Below are 26,498 nucleotides of genomic sequence, written 5' to 3' on the forward strand. Positions count from 1 at the left end.
AAAGGAGATTGGTTTGTTTTCTCAGCCTGTAAGATGTTCACAACTGCATGGTTTTAATCTCTTTATATAAAAAAAAATGTTGCTAACTCAGGGTCCTGCCGTTTTTGTCAGCTCATTGCTTTAACAGGCTCCAGTTCTTACATGCATAAGATGACAGGGCTTGAAGAGTTTCCGTGATGTAGATAACCAGTTCTATAAAACAAGAATTCCTGTAATTCCAAACTCCTTATTCCCATGGTTGTTATACAGCCAGTCTTACTGGCTCATCCAGCTGATGATGTTGTTTAGAAAATAAGTGACATTACTGAGTTACAGCTGGTAACTGGTGTGCTCCCTTCTAAGGAGGGGAAAATCTCTTGTGAAATACAGATTTTTTGTTCAGTTTTGGATGCTAAGCCATATATGAAAAATCTGTTTGTGTTTGGTGATTCCTTCTTGGCTTGTGTTATTTTGCAGTTTTCAAAAAACTAATTGGTTTGGCCTATGACCTTTACTATCCCAGCAAGTCCTTTGCCTCTGGCTGCGCATGAATCTGAGAGTCCTGGGTTTATTATCCTATACTGACCAGTGTCAGTTTAAAACTGACTGCAAGATCATTATATGAAATCAGGCACTGCTTATTTATTTATAAAATAATATGTGAACGAGTCCTTGCAGTGGAGGGACACGTAATGAGAAATAGAAGCAATATACCAACTCTCCACTGGGCAACTTTGGATCTATGACAGGTGGTGTTAACACCAGTTGAATTTCTTGTTTACATTAATTTTGTGTGTGATGAAGAGACACAAGGAAAATTATTTGGAATACTTGACATGCAGAAGCCAGCAGATGTACAAACCCAGCTTGTTACCATATGGTTCCAGTGTCCTTTGGCATGATTCGTAGAAAGTTCAAATCCAGATCACATCGTCAGACATAAATTTCAGGTAAACGCTTTCCTACTTCTAAATGCATATCATTGCTTGCATAGAGCAGTCCATGAAATATCCAGGGTGCTAAAAGGGAGGTGACCTGTGTTTCTAATTATGTTATTTTTATGTCTTTATATTTTAAACTGACTTAAACCCTCCAGAATTCCAGCCTCCTAGATCTGCTTGACCAATGACTCCTACTTCACTCTTTCCTGTCCCATATCTATCATTTTTACTTACTCTTATCCCCTTCCCATGTGACTGTGTATTAGACTTTGGTTTTCAGTTCTGGTACTTAATGGTGTATTAAGGGCAGGAAATGCATCATCATGTTTTCACCTTTTTTCTGTAAATGTTTCTCACCTGTTTGTGTCCTTTGGAACTTGGCAGTCATTGATCTGTAGTGTGGTAGCGACAGTCACACATCTGTCTGCAGAACATGGAGCCGGGACAGGAAACCTCAGTGACTCAGCTTGAGAATCCAGCTCGGTCTTGTGAGCTTCCAAGTGCTCTCCTGAAAGCCACAAAAAATTAGTGAGTTAGAATGTTACACTTCGTGTACCCAATACAGTAAGAGATATCAGATGAAACAGAGCTTCCATGGCTTATATTTAATACAGGGTGTTAGTTCCAGTATTGCTTTTGCTTTTTCTTTTTCTCCATTCTCACTGATGGTGCATTTTTATAAAAACAGACAAAGCCCCAGGATTGTACTTCTGGCTTGGCTGAGCCTCAGTGATCAGTTTGCCTTTCTGTGAAGCTGTTGTTGCAGTTGTTAATGTTGAAGCTCCCCCTTTCTCTGGGTAGGCAGGAAGGGAGGTACTTATTCAAATATTAGTCGTTTGTTAGTGGTTTTGTTGATACAAAACCTACAAGACACACTGCAAACAGTATTTTAGTGTTACAGAAAGGAGCCCAGTTGTGGTTTTTTTCTATTCACACAGCTGCCAACTTCATATCACTAGTGGAAACTGCTTTACTTATTTGGTATTTTCTTCTTTATTTGATGTGACATAAAGCAAAATAGCTCCCATGATATAAATACATGGTTAGAGGATTTTTGAAAAGCTCATTTTGTACCATACATATTCAGACCTTTTGGGAAACTTGTTGAAATTGATAGTTTATGGGTTTGGATTTTGCTTTCAAATGGCAGTGACAGGAGTAATTTTTGTGGATGTCTCTACTAGTGGCTAGAGATTCTAAGGTGGAAGTTGCGCCTGAGTTTCCGTAATTTGACCCACTGGTTGTATTTTCCATGTTATTTTCATTTTGATGGGTTTTTCAACAAATAGTTGTACTATCAAATAGTGTGAGCTATCTACTTTCCTATGTGGAACTGCCAAAAATCAACTCTAAGGAAGAAAGATGCTGATGAATGTGCTTTGGAGACATCTGAGAAATACAGGACACCAGTTCAACTTTGTACCAAGCTCTGTGGTTCCAGAGTAGCATTTTAACAGATTTCCCTGAAGCCATTGGTATCATTGAGAGCAAGTTGACTTTGACAACAGAAAAATTCCCTTGTTGCCTTCTGTAGTAGTGAAAAATCTTAAGGGAATGTGGTAAACTTCATAATCTTGCAAAACACAGCTGCCTTAGGTGGAAGTAGTGGTGATGTTTAGAAATTTTCTTCCTGAGTATTTAGCCTGTGTCCCTCATGGGAAAAAGACTTCGAGCAGAAAGCTCTCTGCCAGGAGAATATGTTTTATAACCCTAGTTTGTGCTCTCAGGCAGGAAGCCTGTGAGAGGTCAGTGGTTCAGGAAGAGGTTTTGTGCTGTTTCTATTTCATAGTTATTTTATTTAACTTTAGAAATCTAAACAGTGAGAGCGAGTCCAGCTCTTTCTTGGTTACCAGCTTTATGGTAGGAATCCATAGTCGTGTGTGTGTTGAGCACTAGCACTTGAGTGTGGGGGACAGGCAAGAGTCACAAGAGTTTAAAGCTGGCTTCAGACTGATGAGGGAAAATAGGCAAAAGTGCCCATTGAGAATGTGTCATGAAAGTTCCCATTAAGGTATGTCCTGCCATTAGAAGTTGCAAAGGTTACAACAATTTCTCTTTTTAGAGATTACTTTTAAAACCTTTTGGCTTCTGCTGGGGGAGAAAGACTTTTCTCTCCAGCCCAAAATTCTAAGTTACATGAAGGAGCTGCTTTTGATATTGTGACTTAGACTTAGCCTTCAGTTTTAGGTTATTTAATAAGCCCCTAAACTGAGTTATGACGAAGACAAATTAAATTCTTTAGCTGAATATATAACTAGCCATTTGTTACCATTTGTATTTAAAAGCTTGATTAGTCATGGTATTAATCCTTGGATCTAAGTAATTTCATTTAATTTAAACACTGAAGCTAACTTATTGGTGTATTAATTTCACCATTATTTGATTTGGATACTGAGGTTTTTATTAAGATTTTAATAACATTCAGTATAAGTAGCATTTACTAACATTGCATCTAATTGCTTTTACATGCATTGCCTAAGAGTAGTGTAGGTGGTTTCCTACAGTAAATTCCTCCCTTTCTCCTCCTGTAGGAAAAAACAAAGCAAACCAAGCCAAGGGAGCCTGTGTAACTGCAAAGCAAAATGTCATTTCCTTGGCTGATTACTGGAGCACAGTGCCCCGGCTGCAGTTGCTGCCAGCTGGGCTCAACCCCACAGAACCCCTGGTCAGGTTAGGACAGGACAGCTGTGAGCAGGGCCTCAGGAGCATTCCCAGTTCTGCTGTGCAGAGGTTCAGCTTGAAGGAAACCCTTGGTGCCACTGAGGGGACACAGTACGAGCAGCTGTGGTCCTTTGAGGACACCAGACGTTATTCTTGGTGGTCAGAAGGTATTTGGGGATGCAATTCCCAGTGTTTTTGCCTTCTCCTAGCACAGCTTAGCCTGACTGTAGTTGCTGGACATTGCTGTTTAATCCTGAAAATTTCCACATTTAGCTCTGACTATGGAGAGGGGTATCTGACTCGCTGCTTGTGAAACTTGCAGCAGCAAATTCAGAGAGAATCTGTGTAGGAGCAGGGCACACATAACGTGATTCTTTGCTGGAAAGCGGGAAGATATCCCTGAAAGAAGTTACTTACGAGTGAGGGATTTGAGTCTGTTAATGTGAGACAATCCATTCTCCATTAGAATTTCTCCTTTTTAACACACATCTTTTATCTCAGGGGGTCTGATGCCGGTCAGCACCGGTGTGCTGCGACCTTCCTAGAGAGAGCGTGCTGCAAAGAACAACTCTTCCAGGAGCGGTGGCAGGCCTCCCTGGGCAGCAGGGGATTTCAGCAAGTGTAGCGATTTCTCAGCGACAAGTGATTCCAGCTCTTGTGATTCAGCTTTGTGAAATCACCTAAGGTGAACTCGGGGACAGAGAGACAGGAGCCTCGTTTGGCAGTTCCACAGAGGTAGCTTTTATTGTCCAGCAGCCCCTGTGAAGGGAAGGCCAGGGACAAAGGCTCCCTGGTCAGGGGCAGAAACAGGAGCTTTTTATGGGAAAGGCAGGGGTGGGGTAGAAACCAACTAGCCAACTGGGTACAGGTTATTACCATATAAAAACAAGGCATGCTGGGGGTGGTTCACTTTGTCACCATGACCCAGAGGAAGGTTGTTTACCTCTGGGGACAGTCTTTTTGCCCTCAGTCCTCTCTCCTCCAAGGGAGTGCAGAGGGCTCCTGTGCCAAGGGCTCACAGCCCTCCACAACTCCCCCTTCTTTTTTTACCAAGAACGCCTCTCCCCAACAGCCTTTTTAAAGCAGCGTAACAAACACAAAAACTAAGCAATACAATAAGAATTACAATGAAAATCCACAAAGTGCCCTTGACTAAAGAAAGTGCCCACCCTTGGAGTCCCTATTGACTGAGAAAGTTGTTGAGACCATCTGTGATTTTTTCTTCTGTCTTGATTTGGTGGACTTGATCTTTTAGCAGCTGGATGTTCTTTGAGATGGAGTCACTACATGATGTTAAATCAAAACAGCACATGCCTTCAGAATCTTGATAGCCATGTCCACGGGCTAGGAGCAGGAAGTCAATGGCTGCCTGGTTTTGCAGTGTCACGTGTCTGGTGGTCTCTTCATCTCGGAGGAGATCGCTAAGGGCGGCAGATGTTGCATTGGCCTGCTTGCTAAGCCAACACCCCAGGTGATTTAGCTCACCAAGGGCTTTAGCAGCGGCTACCCAAGGTAGAAGGAGGGAGACTGCTACCCTTTTCCTTTACTCCAGTTAACAACTTGAGAATCACAATTTCCATCTGTCCTGGGTTGCAGTATATTCTATTACCAGCCTCAGGAGCTGTTGAAATCAGGTGGGGCAGTGTTTCCTTGCCTCCTCCCCCCAGACTATCTTTCTGTTAATGGCTCATCATTGTCCTGCCACATGACTCAGAGATAACTCCCTCCGGACTATCTTCTGTTAATGAGCCTAATCAACACTTTGCCTCATGACTCATTACCCCATTGTGAGATGCTCCACCCAGAGGGAGGAACCAAGCATCTCATCATGGATATAATCTGAGACTGAACACCAGAGAAAACCCTTCCCACTGGATTTCCAGAGGACAGGAGCTACACAGCCACCACTGGACCTTCTGAGGAGGAACAGACCCTTTTTCTACAGGATTGCCACTTCAGGAGGACTGCAGCCACCATTCTACCAGACTGCTACCACCACCGTGACTAACAGGGTGCCAGGTTGTATCCTAACTCTGTCAGTTTAACCCAGTGTTATCTGCTTTTATTGTTTTTTCTTTTCCCCTCCTTTTATTTCCCTATTAAATTGTTATTCTGACTTGGTGTCTCCCACTAGTTTGTTTTCAAGCTAGTACACCATCATAGTCCATATAAGATCATTTTTGGTGTGCCAATTTGTGTGCTGAATTATTCTTTAAACCTTGGAGTATCGTAATGTTTGGGGTGAGGGTGGTAAGCTGGCCAAGGCTACAAGGACCCCCTTGAAGGTGTGCAGGGATCCTGGCCCATGCCCTGTTTCCACAAATAAGAAACACTCCCTGGGGCAACACTTTGGGATGGAGTGAGGATGAAGAAGGCATATGACTGGTGTAATTGGACCAATTTGGAGAATTATAAACTTTGTTAGTTGGTGATACATTTTTTTTATGGGTAGACCTAATAAGGTCAAGGTGGTTCAAATGTTGGCCAGATAGTTTATAATAAAATTGCACACAGTAGTGAGCTTTGGAGGACCCCAGTAAGTCCAATTCCTGGGGTTCCTCTGGTGCTTGCAGAAGGCTCTTGGTCCACTCGTCCCAAATGTCTACTGAATTGGGTTTCTTACCTGTATATGGGTATTCATGTGCTGCTAGAGGAATCCCTACCAGGCACGTCAACAGTGGGTTGTCTAGGCTGCCCATGGACAGGCACAAGTTGTCTTGTTTTAATGTCTTTGCTAGGGTCATGCGGATATTACGGTTGGGCTGTGGGACAACCCAGCTGAGGGCCTGTGGCGCTGTGTAGAGCGTCCAGGCAGCAGTGAGGGCAGCACCAAGGTAGATGGGTCTCATCTTTAGATAGGGATGGGGCTTCTGATAGGGAATATAAATGAAAATTCGTTAGCTTTGAGGTGAAAGGGAAGGGTTGTCTTCACTTTTCCTCCCTCCTCCCTTTCCATTTCCCCTTTCTTTCTTTGTTTTTTTTTTTTTTTTTAATGAATACTGTTGGCAGGGGTAGAGGGTTTGGGATATTCTGGTTGGAGGTAAGCGAGGGCTAGGGAGGGGAGGGAACAGGAAAGTAGGTATATAGGTAAGTGGGGTTTTAGGGATAACTGGGGAATAATTTGTTACTTATAACAGCGTTGGCCCAATGAATGTCTGGCCTGTAGTTTGCATTTTTTTAAGTAGAGTTCTTCTTGGAGCTGCATTTTGTCTGTGGCCTGGTGACGGGACGGTGGATTCTTTCTGACAGTCGACGCTTCCTCTGTCTCCAGGCTGAGCTTCTCTGGTTATCTGGACCTGATGTGTCAGACTCAGCTATTTCGGTTATTATTTGTGGAGGCAGTGTGTACAGGGCCTAAGTATGGTTTGATGTTTTTTCCTGGGAACCACTTTGGGCTGGATGGTAGTGAAACACAGGCATACCCCCTTCCCCCAGGTAATCAGCTGGAAAGGTCCAGAAATCTGATGTGTTTCTGGGTCTTTGATCAGCCCTTGTGGTTTTTCAGTGAGTTTAGCTCTGGTCAAATTCGACAAGGGCCGGAGTATTGGGGGGTCAGGCTCAGATGATGTACAGTTTAGGAAGTTAATAACGTAGAGAGCCTTACAGAGTCTCCTCCCAACAGGAGACATAATCTCTGTTTCTCTCCGCTGTTGATTGATGACTCTTTGATGGTCTGATAGGTCCATTCTACGATGGATTGTCCTGTGGGATTAGTGGGTATGCCCCTCATGTGTTTTACCCCCCCCCAACTGGTTGAAGAAATCTTTCAATTTGCGGGAGGCATAGGTGGGCCCATTATCTGTTTTTATTTGTTCAGGGACTCCCAGGGTGGCAAATGCAAGGAGAAAATGCTTGGTGGTGTGGGTGGCATTTTCTCCTGCGTGGGCTGATGCAAACACTGCCCCAGAAAATGTGTCAACTGACACGTGCACATACTTAGACATTCCGAAGGATGGGAAGTGGGTCACGTCAGACTGCCGTAATTGGCAGCTGTTCAGGCCCCAGGGGTTAACTCCGGTACCCATAGATGGTATCTGGTAATTTTGGCAGTTTGGGCACATTGCTACAATTGCTCTTGCTTGATCTTTCTAGAGCTTGAACATTCTGATGAGGGCAGGTACATTTTGATGATGAAATGCATGTGATAACTTCGCCTGAGTGAAGACGTCAGGGATGTTAGCAGTCTCTGCTGACATGGCTCTAGCGTGCCTGCTTTCTTGTTCCCCTCAGCAACGGCTCCTGGGAGGTCCTTGTGTGACCTTACATGCATAATATGATAAGGTTGCTTTCTGTGGGAGATTAAATTAATTAATGTAGAAATTAATTGGTGTAAATTTGAATTGGAGACCTCCTTGAGAAAGGTGTGTTCAGCCCTCATAGCTATGCCAGCAACGTAAGCTGAATCTGTGACCAGATTTGTCTTTGAATTTCTCAAAGGCTCTGACAACAGCGGCTAGCTCAGCAATCTGTGGTGATCCTTCCACTACTTGGACATCAGACTCCCACTTCTGAGTCTTGGGATCCCTCCAAGTCGTTACTGACTTCTGGGATGACCCTGAGCCATCAGTAAAAACGGTTAGAGCTTTGAGAGGTGTTCTACTTTGGATTAATTTTGGCATCAAATTAAAGGCTAAATCGCGATAAAAAAGTTTATGCTGGCACGTGAATGGGAATTTGGCCTGGGTAGCTATCCAGGGCGTACTGGAGGCTCTCATTGGTCTGGAGCAAATGCTCCAGATCCCCAGTGGTCAATGGCAAGTAAATGCATGTGAACTCACACCCTGCAAGAGAGCAGAGGCGAGTTCTGGCCTTTTTTATTAGATGTGCCATCCTTTCTTGAGGAGTGGTTTTTGTTTTTGTAGGCTGATTGCTTGTAAAGATCCATTCAAATATTAGTAAAGGGTCTCTGAGTTGAAGATCACACTGAAAGATTAACCTGTAGAAATGGGGGGCCTTACCCAAAATGGTAAACTGGAGGGGCAGGCTGGGCTCAATGCGATGGGCTTGGCGTGAAGACAGGGCCTCCTGGACTTCGGTGATGGAATCTTGGGCTTCTGGTATGAGGGCGCATGGAGAGTCCAGGTCTTTGCCGCTGCGGAGAAGACTGAAGGGGGGTGCAAGGTCCTCTGTCATAATCCCTAATAGGAGACATAGCCAATTGATGGACCCACACAACTTGTGTAAATCTCTTAGGGTCTTTGGGTCATCTTGGATGGTGAATTGCTGGGGTGCGATGGTCCTCTCACAGATCTGGAATCCACAGTAAGTCCGTGGGCTGGAGTGCTGCACTTTGTCTTTACGGATCTCAAACCCTGCTTCCTCTGTGGCTTCGATAGTCCTTTTAACAGTCATGTCCAAGTTAAGTTTTCTCTGATGCACAGATTAGGGTGTCATCTGTATAGTGGTGAATGATTGCGTCCGGGAACAGGCTCTGGATGGGGGACAGAACGTGGGCGACAGACAGCTGGCAGATGGTCGGGTTGTTCTTCATGCCTTGGGGAAGGACAAGCCAGTGGTACCTTTTGAGTGGGGCCTTTCTGTTGAGGGAGGGGATGGAGAAAGCAAACCAGGGGGCATCCTGAGGGTGGAGTGGGATGTTGAAGAAGCAGTCTTTTATATCTATGGTGGCAAGCATCCGCTCTCTGGGCAGCATTGATGGCGAGGGCAGGCCGGGCTGGAGGGGACCCGTGTCCTCAGTGACTTCATTGATCTTATGGAGGTCGTGGAGGAGCCTCCACCTGTCCTTGCCAGGCATTTTCAGCACAAAGACGGGAGTTCCAAGGGCTGATGGTCTCAATGATGTGACCTTTGGCAAGATGTTCTTCCACGAGGGCTTCTAGAGCACACAACTTTGCCTTGGAAAGGGGTCACTGCTCGATCCACACTGGGTCCTTTTGTTTCCAGGTGAGCCGAGGGATGGAAGGTGGTGTGCGCCTCTCAGTGGCCCCAGTTAGAAATCCTTACTGGGGATGTATAAGGAAGCCCCCCATTGGGTCAAGAGGTCCCTGCCCCATAAGGTGATGGGGGCCCTCACCACAAATGGCTGGATGGTCGCTAGCTTGCCTTCGGGGCCTTCGATGATGACATTCCGCTTGCTCTGCATAGATACTGTGGCTCCACAGATTCCAGAAATCACACCTGCCACTGGCTGCAGTTCCCCGTTCGCTGGCCACTCGGAGCGGGTGATGATGGTCACATCTGCGCCAGTGTCCAGCATCCCTGGTCGGTAGATCTGCTCCCCCTTACAGAGCAGGCCGCACTCAATGGTAGGCTTATTTGAGCCCACAACCTGTGCCCACATTATGGGTGGATTGAGTGGAGCCTGTTCTGGGCAGTCCTGTGGAAGCAAAAAGGCTTGTGCAAGCGGTGTTTCCCGTGAAAGGTAAAAGGGTGGGTCTGTGCAGCAAAGCTGGACAAAGATCTCTTGTCCAGGGTGTACTGTTTGTATTTCCAGTAATATGAAAATCTGTTCTGGACCATGAAAAGTGTCACCTAGGATGAGAATGTCCCATGGACCGTTTTGCAGTCTGTACTTCCCTGTGGGGATATGGTAAAAAGACTCATCTGCAAAGTCAGTGGACAGCGCGGTTACCAGCTGGCACTGGGTTCCCATCTGTATCGCTCTGTGTCATGGGTCCCTTTCATGCACGCTGGGATCTCCGGGGATGATGGTGCCTTCCGAGATCCACCTGCTTGCTCCTGACACTTGGCAGTGGATTTTGCATACTGGTCGAAGTGATATGGCTTTTGATTTGTTGTCAAAGTGTGGTGCCGTCCCACACTCTGCTGGAAGTTTCCCGGGCACTGTTGATACCACTGCTGTCTCTGGGGCCTTTGGTAGATAGTGCAACGGTCCTGGGTGGGTGACTTTTCTGGGCAGTCCTTTATAAAGTGTCCAAATTCTCTGCAGTTGAAACAGTGGATGTTATCTTTTGAAGCCACCGCTGCAAATGCACCAGATACCCTGTTGGGGTTTTAGTTTAGTCCTAGGTTTTTTTCTGTTAAAGGAATTTTCGCCCTATACATGTTGCTAGGGGAACAAATGGCCGAGTACTTAAGAAAAACAAAGGACCTGGCTGCTCTTTTTGTTTCACCTGGGTGTGTGGGCAGTCGGTCTGGGTGTTCAGAGAGAGAGAGAAGCTGCTTGTCCTTCGGCCATTTTTCTTTCTGCTGGAGCAACCCCGGGATCCCCAGCCCGCCTTCCCTGCCCTGCTGGGAGCCGGGCTGTGGCCACCCTGCCCCCGCTGCTGCTTCGAGCCTTCGCTACGCTGTAGCCGTGCTCGCCCTGCCTGCCCCAACCCCCGGGGGGGGGTTCTCTGTTTGGATACACCTCATCTGCCACCCGGGATTTGTGCTTGTCCCTGCCGTTCCAGCCTGCTTGTCCAGCCTGCTGTTCCTGAGGGTCCGGCCGGACACCGGGATCGGCTGCCCAGGGGTTTGTGAAGCCTTTGTTCCATCCCTCCCGGGATCCCAGGCCGCCGGTGCCGCGTGCTCCCCGAGCTCGCTCCGGAGCGCCCCCTGCAGCCGCGGGGGAACCATCGCACCTGCCCCGCTCACCGGGAGCCGCCAGCGCCCCTGCCGGCTGCGAGCGGAACTGCACCCGAGGGGAAAGGGCTGGACAGCCGAGAAGGCTGGGACTGGGTTTGTGATTGTTTGCTGTTGCTGCCATGGTTATTGTTGTTTGTTTGACTGGTTATATATATAATAGTAAAGAACTGTTATTTCTATTTCCCACATCTTTGCCTAAAAGCCCCCTTGATTTCAAAATTAGAATAACTCAGAGGGAAAGGGGTTGCATCTGCCATTCCAAGGGAGACTTCTGCCTTCCTTAGCAGACACCTGTCTTTCAAACCAAGACATACCCCTTCTGCAATGCCCTTTGCAAGTGCTTGGGCAACTGCGTTTTCGGTGGACGTATGGCTCGTGCAGCCTTCCACCATTTGCTCTATGGCGGCTTCCATGTCCAGGGGTAAAGCCCTTAGGATAGCCTTACATTGTTCATTAGCATTTGCCACAGCAAGTTTACTCAAAAGTTCCTTTCGTCCCTCTGGACTTCCTATTTGTTTTTCCAGGGTTACCTTTAACCTCTCCACGAATTTAATGAAACTCTTGTCCATTCTTTGATGTTAGAAAAATGTTGTGTGGGTATGGAGTCATCAGGGCAAGAAGCAGTGGTGTTTTTGCTGCAATGGATATATCCTGCAGTGCAGCTTCAGGTACAGCGTTTGTTTGGTCTGAGGGTTTTTGAAGTTCACCTTCTCCAGCTGATTGCTCAACAGTCAAATTTGGCCAACCCACATCTTTGGAATAGGAGTCAGATAGTGTTTTTAATTGTCTTTTCAAATGCCTCTCCCATAGTATATATTCAGCTGGCCTAAGAAAGCAGTTAACAGTGTTTTTAATGTCATGCAGAACGAGCGTGTAGGTGGAGAAGGTGGCTTCTAATAAGTTTCTAAAAAAATGGGATCCCCCCGTGTTCCTTAGCAACTTTGCAAAGCTCTTTGATTTCTCTGTAGGGAATTGGCTCCCATATTCTTATATTTGTGAGTCCTCCCAGCCTCCCTTTCATAAAAACGACTGGGAAGGCTGAATTCCCAATCTCCCTCCACAATCTTTTGTTAACACTGCAACATGAGGCAGTAAATTCCAACATTATATGCTGAAAAAAAACCCCTTCGCTTTGTTTATTTTGGACCTGTCATTTGGCAAGGTTACAGTAAAATATTTTTCTAAATATTGTATCATGCTATAATAAATGCAAGTAGAGCTTTTCAAATTGGGATATCCAAAGTTAGATATCTAATTTAATCTTGAAAACAAATTTCTTTCAGAAGTGCCTACATTTATGTTGAAAACTAGTGGGTCAAGTGTTCATTTCCCTTTCTAAAATTACATGTAACAAAATAAATGTAATTGAGTTTTATTCAGTGGAAAATTCATTTTCACTCTCTTCCTCACCAGCAAGAAGTATTATTTCTGACATTCATATGCCCATTCCCTATGCATTAATTTTGAGGGGAAAAATACAAATGAAGCATTTAATTTAAATGATGTTTCATCTTCTAATGGTATTTCTGCCAATTTTCAATAGTTAATGCCAGTGTTAATGAAACTTGATTTCTGAGCAATTTTGCAATGCATTTCATACTGGCAAACTGATTAATTAGGACCCTTTGTTGGGAAGCCAGAGTAACAGCTAACACAGTGTCTGCATGTGGGGGGGCGAGGGGGGGCTTAAAATTCAGATGAAATTCTGTAGCTTTATTAAATTTTCAGGCTGGACGCTAATGGCAAAACTGTAGCAGCATTTAAAGCAGAGGAGGCTGCAGGTGAGATCTTTATTGCCAGCTCAAAGATGAGCATGGTACAAAGAACATTTCTCCAAAATGACATCTGCCATTTACTGCTGGTGTTCTTTGGGATGCTGCTTTTCAGCTGAGCTCCCCTGCTCCACTGCATTGTTGCTGATCCAGTTCTGCGTCCTGAGACAGCCCAAAAGGACCAGCACCAGGAGCTGCAGGAAGAGAGGAGAGAGCTTCCAGCAGGGCGGTAAAGGCAGAAACAGGAGCCAAGGATGCCTGTCAGTGCTGGCTGTTTACTGATACTCTTGGATCCTGCAGTGACATGGGTTTAAACTGACACCAGAGTTCATTCCTTGGGGTTGGTGGGGGGAGAGAAGGAAGCAGTCCAATCCTGTAGAGAGATGCTGGTCCACTACAGGAGTATTTCTCATGTATACCAAGAGCCTACAAGCTGAAATTATAGATTGGTAATCTGCTCATGGTTAACACTTGAGTAATTGTTCCTTCTTGTCCCAGATAGTAGTGTTTTATTTTACCTTTTCAATTCCTTACACTCTTTTTTCAAAGCGCTACTTTCCCTAATGGAATGAGAAGAAATTGAATTCTCTTCCTGAATCATGTCACTGATGTTCATCCTCTGTTACTCATGTTCCTGTTCAGGTCTTTAATCAAGAAGTCAGTCTGTCTGTCTTCTTTCTAATGCCTGATCTTTTTTCCTGCAGTTTTCACTGTGCTCTCCCTGCAGCTTCATGGCTTAATGTGCGTGTGCCTGCCTTCCCTGGCAGCTGCACAGCTGAAGCCCTGCAGAGCTTCCCTCCATTATTGTGTGCCGGCCAGCTCTTGAGTTCCTTGTGGTTTAGTGGAGGGGACTGGCATGTGTTTATACTTTTTGTTTGTTTTCTTCCTAATGTTCCATTTTCTAACTCGTAAGTTTTGTGAGGACTCACAACTCACAGGCTGTTCTTGGGGGTTTGTGAGTCATGTTTTTCACCTCATGCAGTTGATTTCCATTTTTAGCTCCTGTATTTGAGGTGCACTGAATGTGCTGTGTTTACTGGGTGGTGCTTCCACAATCCATTGAACTTCTAAAATGTACATGTAATACAGACTTTGGTGCATTATTTCTGGCTTTCTGGAAATAAATTTCTGCTTTGCTCTGTGCTACCAATTACTTAATATACTATGAAATGTTGCAGGAAAACTGATGCAAGCGTTCTGTAACTTCATTGCTAATGTATTCATTCTGAGATACATGAATCTGTTCTACAAGCACTACAGGCCTTCCAAGGTAATTTGGCTTTTAGATTTCTTTAAGTTGAAACATTTAAAAAGGAAGTTTTCCCAATTGAGCTGATCTGAATATACTGTAAGAGGCTCTGTTTTCTGTGCTGCTTTACTCCCTTAGAAGAAATTTAAGCTACACTTACGGTCATGAAATTTCGTTCTTAACTACAGACTGCTGTAAAAATTCAGCAACATCTTGAATATCTGCTTTCATTTCTAAAGAGCACAGAAATCTTTCTCAGTTTGATGTCGTTCAGTAGCTGTCCATTCCAATTTGTAATTACATAAGGTCACGGTAGAACATCAGTAGTGCTGAAGTATTCCACTGTGAGTACTGGGGGAAAAAATGCTTCTGCTAAGACTTGCTTTATTAAGGAAATAAGTAGTGTATATGTGAGGAGCTGTAGTCATGGATGTATGTAACCAGAAGCAAATTAATTCCATTTCTATTCTTAAACAAGGTCTCAGTAAAAGAGGTGAGGTTGAAACTTGTTATTTGACCTGCTGAGTTTCTTTAAATTAAGTTTAAAGGGTAATTGATCAGGAACATATAAAAAAACCCTTGTTTGCTCTGAGTGTTTCTGAAGAGATGCTGATGAGTAAGGAGTCATCTCAACAAGATAGCTCAAACACTCATCCATGGGGAACATGCAGGGCTAGATTTGGGTTATGTTTTCACTGGGTGCCTGGACACTTGAGTGTTAGGTCTTTTCCTGTCTGAACTCACCTTCTGAAATCTGAAGTTCCCATCTTCTATTGATCACCTCTGATCTTGCCAAGCTCTGCTTGTGCTGCTATTTCTATATTCAGTCTTTATTCAATAAATAACATAAAAAATTTTTGGGGTAGGACATGGGTTTTGGTAGAGGGTAGTTACAGGCTGTGTGTAGTTAGGGTGGTTCTTGAATAGTACTGCCTTATTCTTATGAAAATCTCCTAAGTATAGTCCATTTATAAGCCATGCAAAAATCACTATTTTATAATCCATGCTACCTATGCTTTCACTGTCTGAGCCTTCCATCTAATATGCTTATCTGTGGAATCTGTTCCACTTTCCACAGTAAAATGTGTATGTTTACAGGCTCACAGAGGAAAAGAATTTAAAGAAGAGCACACTCCAGATATATAAAGATTAAAAGTCATGCCCCTGTCATGGTATTTAGTTTGTTTGTTTTATCCCACTGTGGGACAGCTTTGAGAAAACAGAGTAGTGTGCTTGTCAGTCCAAATCAAGCAGAGGAGAGCTGTGTCCTGTGTTCTGGAGCAGAGTCTTGAGGCTGTGAAGGCCCCTGGTATTACAGTGGTACGTACCCATGGGCAGTTGGCTGGAAGGAGGAAACCAGGTGAATTCTGGAGTAGATCAGCCTGGTGTGCTTCATAGCCATCTTTTCTTGTTCACACTGAGATAAAGAGAACAGATGTTTTTTTTTTTTTTTTTTTCCCTTCAGACTGGCATGAACAGAATTTGTAGTGTTGGTTCCTGTACGCGTTTAGATTATTGGTTTACATGAGGTTTCTCATTAAAATTCTATGCTGATAAAGACAGTTTGGAATTAATTGTCTTGCACTCTTCAGTGTGTGAAATAGTGCATGAAAAAATACCTTTTCTGTTTCATAATAATTCAAAACATTGCAATAGTCTGAGTTTTTTAAATCATAGCTTCAACATACAAATTGCCTTATTTAATGTTTCTTATAGTCAGTCTTAAACTTCTGAGGAAGGGTTCTCAGCTACAAGTACTGTATCAGTGCAGGACAGAATAAATACATAAATATTTCTGCAAAAAAAGTTAAAAGTCTTTCTGCAGAGTTATAAATCTGCTTCAGTACTTTCTCCACCTTCTCTCGTATGTACCACCCAAATTCAGCTTGTTAAGGACTGCTGGCATATGAGAGCTTTCCTTTACAAGATTCTGTTTCAGTGTTTTCCCTCCATAGAGAAGACTGGTATTAGATAGCTTTCTGAACCAGCAATTCTGTTTTCTGAAGCAGAGAATTAAGATTTCTCTTCTTTACTGTGGAGAAGCCAGTGTGTGTCTCGTATTCACGCTAGACTGTCCTGACATACCAGCAGCAGCAAATGTAAAAATAGTGTGTCCAGGCATCTAGGACAGCAGAACACGATTTTCTAGCAGAATCTATATCAGAAATGTCTCACAGGTTGTGATCCTTATGCATACCAAGATACCTTTCAATTGCTCCAGGAGTGCTGGGAGCTGTCCCGTGGTAGAAGGTCAAATTTACACTCTTCAGCAGAAGCACCCAGCCCCTTGCACTGGAATTCCCCCTCAGTGGAAGTGCTTCATCTTCAGAGCCCTGACAATGGGTTTTTCAGATTATGCTGCTCTGGATGATGCACTTAACGTTTTGTCTTAGTGCTATTGTTAGTGTTTCTCTAGGTCTTGAATCTCTGTGGGCAGATCAGGATCATGTATTAAAACAGGGTAAAATACTGGATCAGTGCACAGTGACATTTGGGTGGAGTAGTTTTTCCTGGGATACTTCCTATAGCTGTACTGTCAACCTGCCCAATAATGTAATTTATTTCTCTTGCTGAATGTTATTTAGCTTCTCCTGTAATTCAGGTTGGAGTAACATGTAGAGAGTACTGCCTTGGACCTGGAATATGGGCTGCCAGGGGTACATGAATGACACGGGTTACCCGTAAAATTTACTCCAGTGCATTGTGTCCCAGTTTGCTTTTCAGGAGGTGGCACAGGCCAGGCCTTTCTTGTGTCTTACTTGGCTAAAGGAAATAAAAGTAACTAACTAGAGTGTTGAACATAGGGAATCCTTTACAAATACGACATTTACTTGTTAAATACTGAAGAAATTCTAATCTCTTTCTAAACACTAAGTGCTTTGACTCCCTGCCGTCTCCCTCTACTCTCTCCCTCTTCCAAACAGGCCACAGTTTCATGTTTTTCTTGCAGTCTCTTCTCCTGTCTTGCTCAGAACTTGCTGTTCACTGTAAGAGCATTTCCCTTGTTCTCCAGCCATCAGTGAATCACCAGTGTGCAGCCCTGCCACATCACATTAAGCTTGTCGCTCATTCTTTGTGTCTTTGTGTCATTTACAAGGGATTTCACCTTAAGGTTTTGGTTTATATGTTGCTGTTCTTCAGCTGAAGTAAGTTCTCTGTGGCTTTCTTCTCTTCTGTTTTTTGTGTGCATGTGAAACAGGGTACTGAATAAACTCAATTACAGGAAGAGTTGGAAAAGTGAGCATGGTGATAATATAATTTCCTGGTGCTTAGTTGCAGCAGGAAACAGTTAAGGCATCCCAGCAGTGGTGGGGTGAATGCAGACTCCCAGGAGGAACTATGGAGAGCAAAACAGCTTTATATATAAAGGCAGAAAAAATGAAATTTGCCTTCTAAGGTGCTGACATATGCAGTAATAAAAAACTGGTTGCAGTGGCAAAATCAATTTTGCCTTAGCCTTTACCTTGATTCTTGAATGGCTTTACAGAAGTGAATTATACACATTTTTTAATTGCATCACTTGTGTTGCTTTATAGTAAGTCTCAGGACAAGTGACTTTCCCCAGATGATATATAAAAAAGCTGAGAGAAGGGTCCAGTCTCCCTCCTCCAACAGTATTAAACACAAGAGGGTGAATAAAAGTGGTAGTTTTGCTACTGTATTGCAATGTCAGTACAAAAATCAATTTCTTTTGTTTCGGAGATGCCTGGTGCCTTCTGAATATGGTATTTAGTGATCCTGCAAAGATAGTGAAAAAAGTGAAAGGGATGTCAAGAGAAAATCCATCTGTAGAGGAAAAAAATCAGTGGTTTTTAATTCATTTCAATTTCTCATTTTACAAACTTCATTACGTCCAATTCTATTATAATAATCCACTCTCTCAATATAAGAAATAATTGGAAGAAGGAGGTTCAACTGGATTAGATAATTAATTTATCTAAGTCTTGAAATGTTTCTGGGTTTTTTTCAGTCAGATATAACAAAATTACAGAAGCTCATGCACAAAAGATTTATCCAAATAAGTCATTCTGGTCTGTACTTGTTATAAATTCCTACTGAACGAATTCATCATCACCAAAACACAGCAATTTAAATGTTAGCAGGAGTTCACAGAGGTATAATACACTGCCAGTGCGGCTGTTCCTGATCAGTTCCGCTGTCAGAGTAACGCATGCTGCACCTCAGGCAGCAAGGCAGGGCCTGCTGCTTATGTGGCCCAGCAAAGCATGCAGTGAAATGATCCTAACTGTGACTTGAGTACCTAAACGCTGGCTTTGTTTTGTTGTCATGCGTTGAATAAAAGCCTCATTGTAAGAGAGTCTCTTATTGGACTCTCCTATAATGAAATGCCCACAGTTGCCCAATCCATATTCAGTTGTTCTGTTCTTGGGAGATGATACCAAGTTACCTGGGGGTGTGTGCTGCTCTGAAGGCTGGGAACAGAACCTCTGGAGTGCCTCCTGCTGCTGGGTCAGCGCTGAGGGGGTGGGAGGCTGCATGGGTGGAGCTCTGTCTGCATGACCAGCCTGGGCTCTCACAGTGGGTTCCTTGCACAGGGCATCTCGGGAGGATTGCCTGCATCCTGTTACCATTTTGATGGAGAGCAGTAGGCACTGCTTCTTGGAATTTCCCTACAGTCTTGCATACCTGTTATGTCCTTACCTACCTGGCTAAGAGAGAAATAAAATGGCTCCCTCAGAGATCCAGAATTAAAATAAAAGTACAAACCTGATGGTTGCTGTGCTTCTGGGGAGAGCTAAACTTCAGAGATCAGAGTATTGAAAGCAGTGTCTCCAAAACTCAGAGACAGCAGTACAGAAGTAGTAAGCAGTGCCAGAGAGGTGGCTGAGGTCTTCAAAATACTTCTTATTCTTCCCTTTGTTACTCTAGTTCTTGGGAGATAGCTGGTTACCTTGAGGCCCCTTTACCAAGAGATTGCAGTGCTGTGGCTTCCAGAGTCTGGTGAATGATTCCTGTTTTTAAAGGAGAAATCTTGTTTTCTAATCTCTGTCTTGTTTTCTTTCAGGACACATGGTTTGCCATCTGTTCTCAGAGCACAAAAGTTTAAGGATGGGAATTTAAAAAAAATAACCTTTTTCTAAACAAGGAAATACTATTGCTGTTGCCAAATTATAGATCAGAGGGAGAAGCCTTTGGCTACTGCATTTAAGTTTGTTGACTTTGTAGGTGGAGCCTGCTCTGTTTGCAGTCTAAGGTTTTGAGTGCTTTGTAAGCTCTTCTGTATGTGCTGCTTTAATTCTTGTAGTGTTTTGCTACTAATCCCTGTTTTATCCTCCCTTTAGGTATCAGAATCTTTAGGCATTACGGTGGGCAATTAACACAGCTTGCCAAAACAGCTTGGCACTTCAGTAAAAAAGATTGGAGTCTTACTGCCAGGGAGGCAGAGTGGGAACGATGACAATTAGGCTGAAGCTGGTCAGCGGATCTTTTATTCATTTATGGAGATCTAAATACAAGGGAAAATCTGTCTGCAAGGGGAAAAGAGATGTGTTGAAGAAATATGGGGAGTTTATCTCTCTGCTTCTCTCAGGTTAGACAAGCAGAAGGGCATGAGCAGGGTTGGGATTATATTGATTTTACAGAACAAAGAAAAACCTTTCACTCCAGAAGCAGGGATGGAATTCAGGTAAATGTTGGATGTGTATAAGTAATGCAGTATTAAAAGCATTGCAAAGTGATCCGAGTGCTGTCCCAGCTCATCTGCTTCCAGCAGGTTGGCCCATGAGGGTGTTTGTTATCCGGTGCTTGAGGATGTGTCAGTCCTAGCACTGCCTTTTTCTTCAGTGACAGGCAAAATGTCCCTTGAATCCCATCTTTAGAGATCAGTCCAGTGAAAATGACAAGTGAGCTTACTTAGGAAGGTGTTTGGTGGCTACTTTAAAAATCCTTACTGTGTGCTGATAATGAATTGGTAGCCTCCAAGTGCTGAGTACAAGGCGGGCACATGTAGGAGGAACTGCATACAAAGAACCTCCCCCAGAGGCATTTCTGGAGGAAAGCAGCACCTATTTCTGCCCCCTTGGGAAGTGCTGCCTTAACAATGGAATTACAAAACAGAAGTTTCCCATGTTCTGTAAATGTCACTTTTTCTCTTACCTCCCTTTTCCTCCTGAGCTCAGAAAGGGGTAACACGTTCTCTCATCAGAATTCATTCCCAGCAGCGGCGCAGAGGAGAACTGGGATGGCCACTGGCACTCACAGGTGGTGTTCTGCCAGCCCACAGGCTCCACACTCGGGGTGAAAGTGCCAAGGAGGGAGTGGGGACAGCGAGGAAAGCCCAAGGAGACAGTTGTGAGCAGGGCACTGGGAAGGTGGAGCTGTGCCCAGGTGGCACAGCAGCTGGTATTGTTAGAGGTACTGGAATGGGGGGAGGAGGAGACTGTCACCTTAAAGCTTTGCCTCTGTTACACACCCAGCTCCAGGGAATTATAACAGAGTTTGGCTTGTGACTGGGTTCCCAAAAAACCAAACTTCCGTTTTGATCACAGACTGAACCCATTTTATTGAGATCTATATCTGGGAATATCCAGTGTGGGCAGTGTCTTACATACAAGCTAAAAAAGCCAAATAGAATAGAGAAGGCCTGGGACAAGAGGAATGAACACTGAATGGTTTGGCAGATTTGAGTCTTGAATTTTATTCCAGTGACAGGGTTGTCTACACTCTGTTTATTTTTAGCCAAGACTATGGGTTTAATTCACAGTAACTGCTTCAGATGTAATCTCTGCGATGGATACAGTAACTGAAATGTTAATACATTTGTATGTGCTATATTCATTCCAGAGCCCTGAGAACAAGAGGTTCTTCCAGGGGAGAAAATAGGGAAGAGGTAGTTGAAGGATAGGATGCTGGGGGAAGTGAAGCATCTTAGTCACTCTTGTTAACATAACAACTACTTGTCTTGAAGTTATATTGGCTGGTGTAATGCTTGTAGCTAGACAAAAATTATTTCAGTGATAATAGAGCTCATCCTGAGCCAAAAAGTTGTCTCATTTCCGTTTCTTTGTATAGAAAGTATTAATATCCTATTCAAACTCTTGAAAGCTTTGCAGACATAATTATTCTGTGCTTTATTTTTAGTTGCTGGGGGCTCAAGTTCCAGTTTGATTTCTGACTGACTAGATGCAGTTGCTCTACTCTTGCTGTAAGATGCAGCCATTTTTTCCCTGTCAGATTAATTCAAAAGCAGAAAATTGAGGCTATGTGAAATGCTGCACCTTTGTAAGGTGACACATTCATGTACTTCTGTGTACTTGCTATGAATTCTAACAATTTACCAGTAACTAAATATTATGTAATTATATAAATACATTTAACTATATCTGTATATTTAATTGTATTAAAAATAGTTACATTAATTTATGTTACTCGTATTTTATGACTATGTTATAATAGTCATTAATAATGTGTGTTGTAATAGATATAAAATACATAATAAATTTTGTAATTATATAAATAGGTAAATAAGAGAGAGTTATTTTTCTATCAGCCAAGGGCAAAGATCAGCCAAGCACTAAGGGCAGATGGTTTGCAGTGTGTGTTTGTGGTCTGTCTCTCTGTGTTCACTATTTCTGTATGAAATCTGTGGCACCTGTATAATCCATATAGAATCATAGAATGTTGAGGGGTTGGAATGGACCTTGAAGACCATCTTGCCCAACAGTTGCCACTCTCCCAGAACATGAATATTTCCTATCCTGTAAAAAGCTCCTTAAACATAAACCTGTTAGATCTACCTCTTGCAGTGTAAGCTTTCATCTAAACTACTGCTTGTAGGCTGGAGCCAAAAATTAGTCTCTCAGCTTCTAGTTCCTTGGACCATAGCAGCACATTCCTCCTGTTGATGAGACACATCAGGGGCTTTGAAGTATTTTCATGGTTTGTTTGCCATTTCTGCATTGGATGTATTTTGTTTTTCTTTATGCTGAGAAAGTTTCCAGTGACTTGTGGTTTATTATTTGAAAGCTGGTGTTTTTCAGTGTAGCAACACCACTTCCAGTGCACTACGCAAAATCCATGGCTTTTTAATTAACACTGCTGGTCTATTTTCTCCCCTTTAAGAAGTAGTTTTGCAAAAACCAAGCCCATTGAGCTCCTTGGGGAGAGAGAGAGAGTGAAGCCAGTTCTGATGATTTCACAGGGAAGACAAAAGTGTATAACATCGTCTGCTTGATCTTTAATTATTATTTAATTACTCTGCTCATATGCTCTTAAATTGCTGCTGTCAAACAGTATCAGGTGAGTGCTTTTGTTCTGTTGGCTCTCTCTTCCCAGCACCCCCAGGGGCCTTAGGGGGTTTATTGCCAGTTGTGTGTAACCAAGCAGAGCTCCCTCAGTGTTCCAGGCGTGGCTCCGTGGGATGCAGAGGATTCTGTGGAGAAGGGAGGGAGGTGGGAGCCCAGCAGAGGGCTGCGGAAGGTCCCTGGGGCCTCGGGTGCCTGAGAGCTGTGGGGAGGGGGAGGTGAGTGATGCTCTTCCAGGCTGTTGGGAGGCAGGGCGGTGAGGCAGGAACGGGCACCATCCCTCGCTGCATCCCCAGCGCTGGGCTCAGGTACCACGGTGAGAGCCCAGTGCTGTTCGCTGAGCCCTTCTGGCTCTGGAGTTTCCACAGCTCCCATGTCCTCTGCCGAAAGTGCCACCCCTGTGAGCATCCTGTCCAGCACTCCCATACACACCCGTCCCTCTCTGCCTCTTCCAGCACAGGGTATTTGTTCTGTTTGGGTTTTAAATCCGACCTGAGGCAATAGGGGTTTATTTATCTCCTTGTTTTCTGGGCCAAATGTACAGGCAAGTCCCCAGAGTTCAACCAGGAGCAACACACAAGGGATAAGTAATATCTGGAAGCAAAAATAGGTTTTACATAGAATTTTATTATCTACTGCCGATAAAGACTTAAAAGTTATTATTTTTTGTCAAAAAGAAAACTTCTAAAAGCTCATGAAAGAACTTGCTGTATAAATACACTTTTCTCAAATGCTTCAGTTGTAGACTCATAGAAAATGAACACAAGCCTTTCAAAAAGAGCTGCAGGCCTCTTAAAACCCTTTAAAACACTATGCCAGGCCTGATGTTAGGCTGCTTAGTTGTGTTCTTCAGCAGAGAGGCAGCTATAGAGCTTCCCTAGTGGTACCAGCTTATGTTGGGAGAAAAAGTACATCAGCTGTTTATTAAAAAAAACAAAATCAGCAGCATTGGGATTCATGGAAATGATGCAGATCTGTCCTCTTACACTAATGTGCTTCAGCAATGGGAGTCTTATCTTTTAGTGCTCTAGTGAAATTTTTTAATACAAACTTGCCTTCAATCATCCATCACACTTCGCTCCATAGTGTGGTAATGGGGAGAGGCCAAGGCAGGCCACTGAAATAATGTGAGCTGCTGAGGTGAGAAAGCTGCAGCTCTGCCAGGATGAGAGCAGCTGAGGGCACAGTGTGAGGGGATGTGCTGGTGAGGGACAGACAGAAACTGGGGGAGAAGTTACTCGCTGAAAGCTGGGCTAGCAGGGAGTGAGGCGATTGCAGGATGAACTGAGGAGCTGCTTTGAAATAAAACTTACTGAGCAGTTCATCCTCCTTCAGAATTCTCAGCCATGGCAGGGAAGTGGTGCTTCCCAAACTGGCTGAGGGGTAACGAGATGGGCTTTTTGCAGCTCCAGGACTCCTTGCGCCTCTGCCTCCTTAGCCAGGAATAAACTTTTTCACTTGGGATTGAATTTGACCCAAGATAAATTTAGTCTAGATTTAATTATCATTCTTTTGGCTCTTCTCAACAACCAGCAGTGGGTTTTGACTTCCTTGTTCATTTAGAGGGTTGATTTTTGTGTAATAAATTCCCATACTGAGATCAAACTGGCTACTGAGCATGGCCAGGGTGAGAGCAGAGACTGGCTCTGCAGTCAGGAGCATTAAATGAAGCAGTAAACTGTGCTTTAGTGATCCTAATGCTGCCAAACCCCTCCCTTAGAGCAGCTAACGGAGCACATGCAGTGTGCTGGAAGGAAGGCTGGTGCTCCTTTGAGCACACCTGGCAGGCCTTGTGGACTTGAGACACACTGAAAAAATCCCACAACACTCAAGGCAGCTTCTCAGGGGTGTACACGCTTTTTTATTAATAATGTGATACCAAGGCATTAGTTACAGATGCTTGACGTCGAGGTGACCTGCATCCAAGGTGTAACCTGGAGACATGAGGGTTTCAGGACAACCATACCCCCCAGAGCAGGTCACAAGGCTATGTCAGCTCACCTGCTGCCTCTGGAGCCTTAGGAGCAGCAGCAAAGACCAGGAGACGTTACTAAGATCTTAAGGCAAACATGCTGGAGGGAACTGGAGTTGGAAAGACGTCATTTTTCTTCCAAACTTCTCCTTTTGTTCCATTTAACTGATTGCAAAGTTAGGGAAGGTGGAAGGAAGAGTGATCTGTAGAATTTTTAATTCATGAGCACTACAGTTTCATGGGGTTTCATAACCAACAGCATAGAAATTTTCCTGTCCCAGCATTTTGAGCTTCCAAACAGAGCAGCCCCAAGAGGAAAAGCACAGCTTACGGTTATTCTTGGTGCCCACACTGGGCCAGGTCAGGCACTGCTGTGCAAACATGGTAATAAATGACCCGCAGCAGCAGCCTGGGGTGTGGAGCCATCCCATAATGGCAGTCAGTGACACACAGGAAGTTCTGGCTTTTGAGGGGGCCCTTTCACCTTAGCAAATGTAGGTGGCCATACCAAAGGATCTACTGAATGGCCAAGCAAAGACGCCTTGAGTAACAAATGTAGTCTGGGAAAACTCACAACATGGTAAAAAGGCAAGTTAGATCCTTCTAAAGAAAATAGTCCAAGTGGATTTCAGATTCAAAAGGATTTAGGAAAAATTTGTTTTTCTTAAGTACATTGCAGAGGTCTGGACTAGCAGGATTTACCTTCATTACTCACTTCGAGTGCAGCCATTCAGCACTCACCAGCACAGTCCTGCACTGAGGACTTGGGTGTCAGAAATAACTTAATTCCCTACAGTTGCTTTGGAAAAGTCTCCCCATTCCTAAGATTCAAGATACGTGTATTTCACACACCGGTCTCAGAACAGTGATTTATTTCAACGTGGTTCTTTTGTGCAGCAATTAGAAAAGTTTTTTCTTGTTAATGTCTGACTTATCTGAACTGCCAAATGTAACAGTCAGCAGATTTACTGGGGCTCACAGGAGAGAGCAGGGAGCAGAACACAGATTGCTGTTCATGTTTCCAAAGACCTTTGAAAGAGTTGTCATCCCTGCTGGCTTGCAGTCAGGGCTTTTTTTACTACATTATTACATCCATGTTGTTCCACCACTTGGTGTGTTTCATCAAATGTTTTTAGACTTCTATTTCCAAGGCATGGCCTTGGCCAAGGACAGGTCTTTGGATGCTCCAGTGTGGGCTCAGGTTTAGGGCCCAGACTCTGGGCTCACCTGAGCAGCCCAGCCGTGACCTGGTCACGGGGTGACGATGCCCATCAGGGACCTGGCCCAGCAGCACGAGTTTGAAAATCTGTGTGTCACAAAACAGATCCAGTGCAGTGCGGGCCACTCTCATCCCTGCTGAGGGAGCTCCTAAAGCCTGGTGAATGCAGGATGGCTTTGGGCACTCAGCACATTGCTGCACCTTCCCAACTGCAGCACAGGCCCTGCTGTGCCAGAGACACCAGAGTTTGTCCCTGCAAGACAATCAGTATTGCTTCCAACTGTGTGCTTCTAATTAATCCAACAGCATTTTCAAATAATTTAAGCAAGTGCTATCTTACAGATTTAGAGACAAGCAAAACATTAACACATTAAATAAGTCGGGGAAAGGTGAAAAATCATCAGAAATTCAAGATAGGAAGACTTAGTGGCAAAATATTAGACTATTTCTCTGCCTCTGAATTCACTCATGACTTGCACAGGATGGATTCTCTTCTTTGCAGAACCTTTTCTGACAGCAGCATACATTTCTTCTGGCTTCTCTCTTTTAATCAGGGGCTTCTTCTCTGGAGCCTTCATTCTCCACATCACAACTGGATGTCGTGGGCCAGTAGGACTCTGAATCTTGATAATCTTTGTGGATGCAATGTAGGACATCTTCACTGTCTGCACCACAGAATTCATTAAATTTTTGGCGGCCTGAATTAGTGAAGTGACGCTGTCCAACTGTAAGAGGAAACAGAAACATCAGCTTAGAAGTCAGTGTGCTTTTAATCACAGCAGGCACAGGAATAAACAAGAGAGAAAAAGTAAGATTACCAGAGACTAAACCATAATTTCCTCATTTTCTCTTGATGTGTTTGATCACTGTACTCATGCTCTGCGGCTTAGACT

At 43.9% G+C, this 26,498-nt stretch overlaps 1 protein-coding gene and 1 long non-coding RNA gene across 7 annotated transcripts in view; one reads left to right on the plus strand and one right to left on the minus strand.

Moving 5' to 3' along the window:
* Nucleotides 1–26,498, plus strand: part of LOC116447167 — a 313,907-nt gene that overhangs the window by 273,626 nt on the left and 13,783 nt on the right. The window lies entirely within an intron of this gene.
* The window catches only part of CTNNA3 (catenin alpha 3), a 438,358-nt gene continuing 436,112 nt past the window's right edge, over nt 24,253–26,498 (minus strand). For all 4 annotated transcript variants that reach the window (XM_032115986.1, XM_032115987.1, XM_032115985.1 and 1 more), the window contains one exon: nt 24,253–26,330. In XM_032115986.1, the coding sequence (XP_031971877.1) occupies nt 26,043–26,330 (288 nt within the window). In that variant the 3' untranslated portion in view covers nt 24,253–26,042. The remainder of the gene's footprint in view (nt 26,331–26,498) is intronic.

The sequence above is a fragment of the Corvus moneduloides genome, chromosome 8, assembly GCF_009650955.1.
Source record: "Corvus moneduloides isolate bCorMon1 chromosome 8, bCorMon1.pri, whole genome shotgun sequence".
NCBI lineage: Eukaryota > Metazoa > Chordata > Aves > Passeriformes > Corvidae > Corvus > Corvus moneduloides.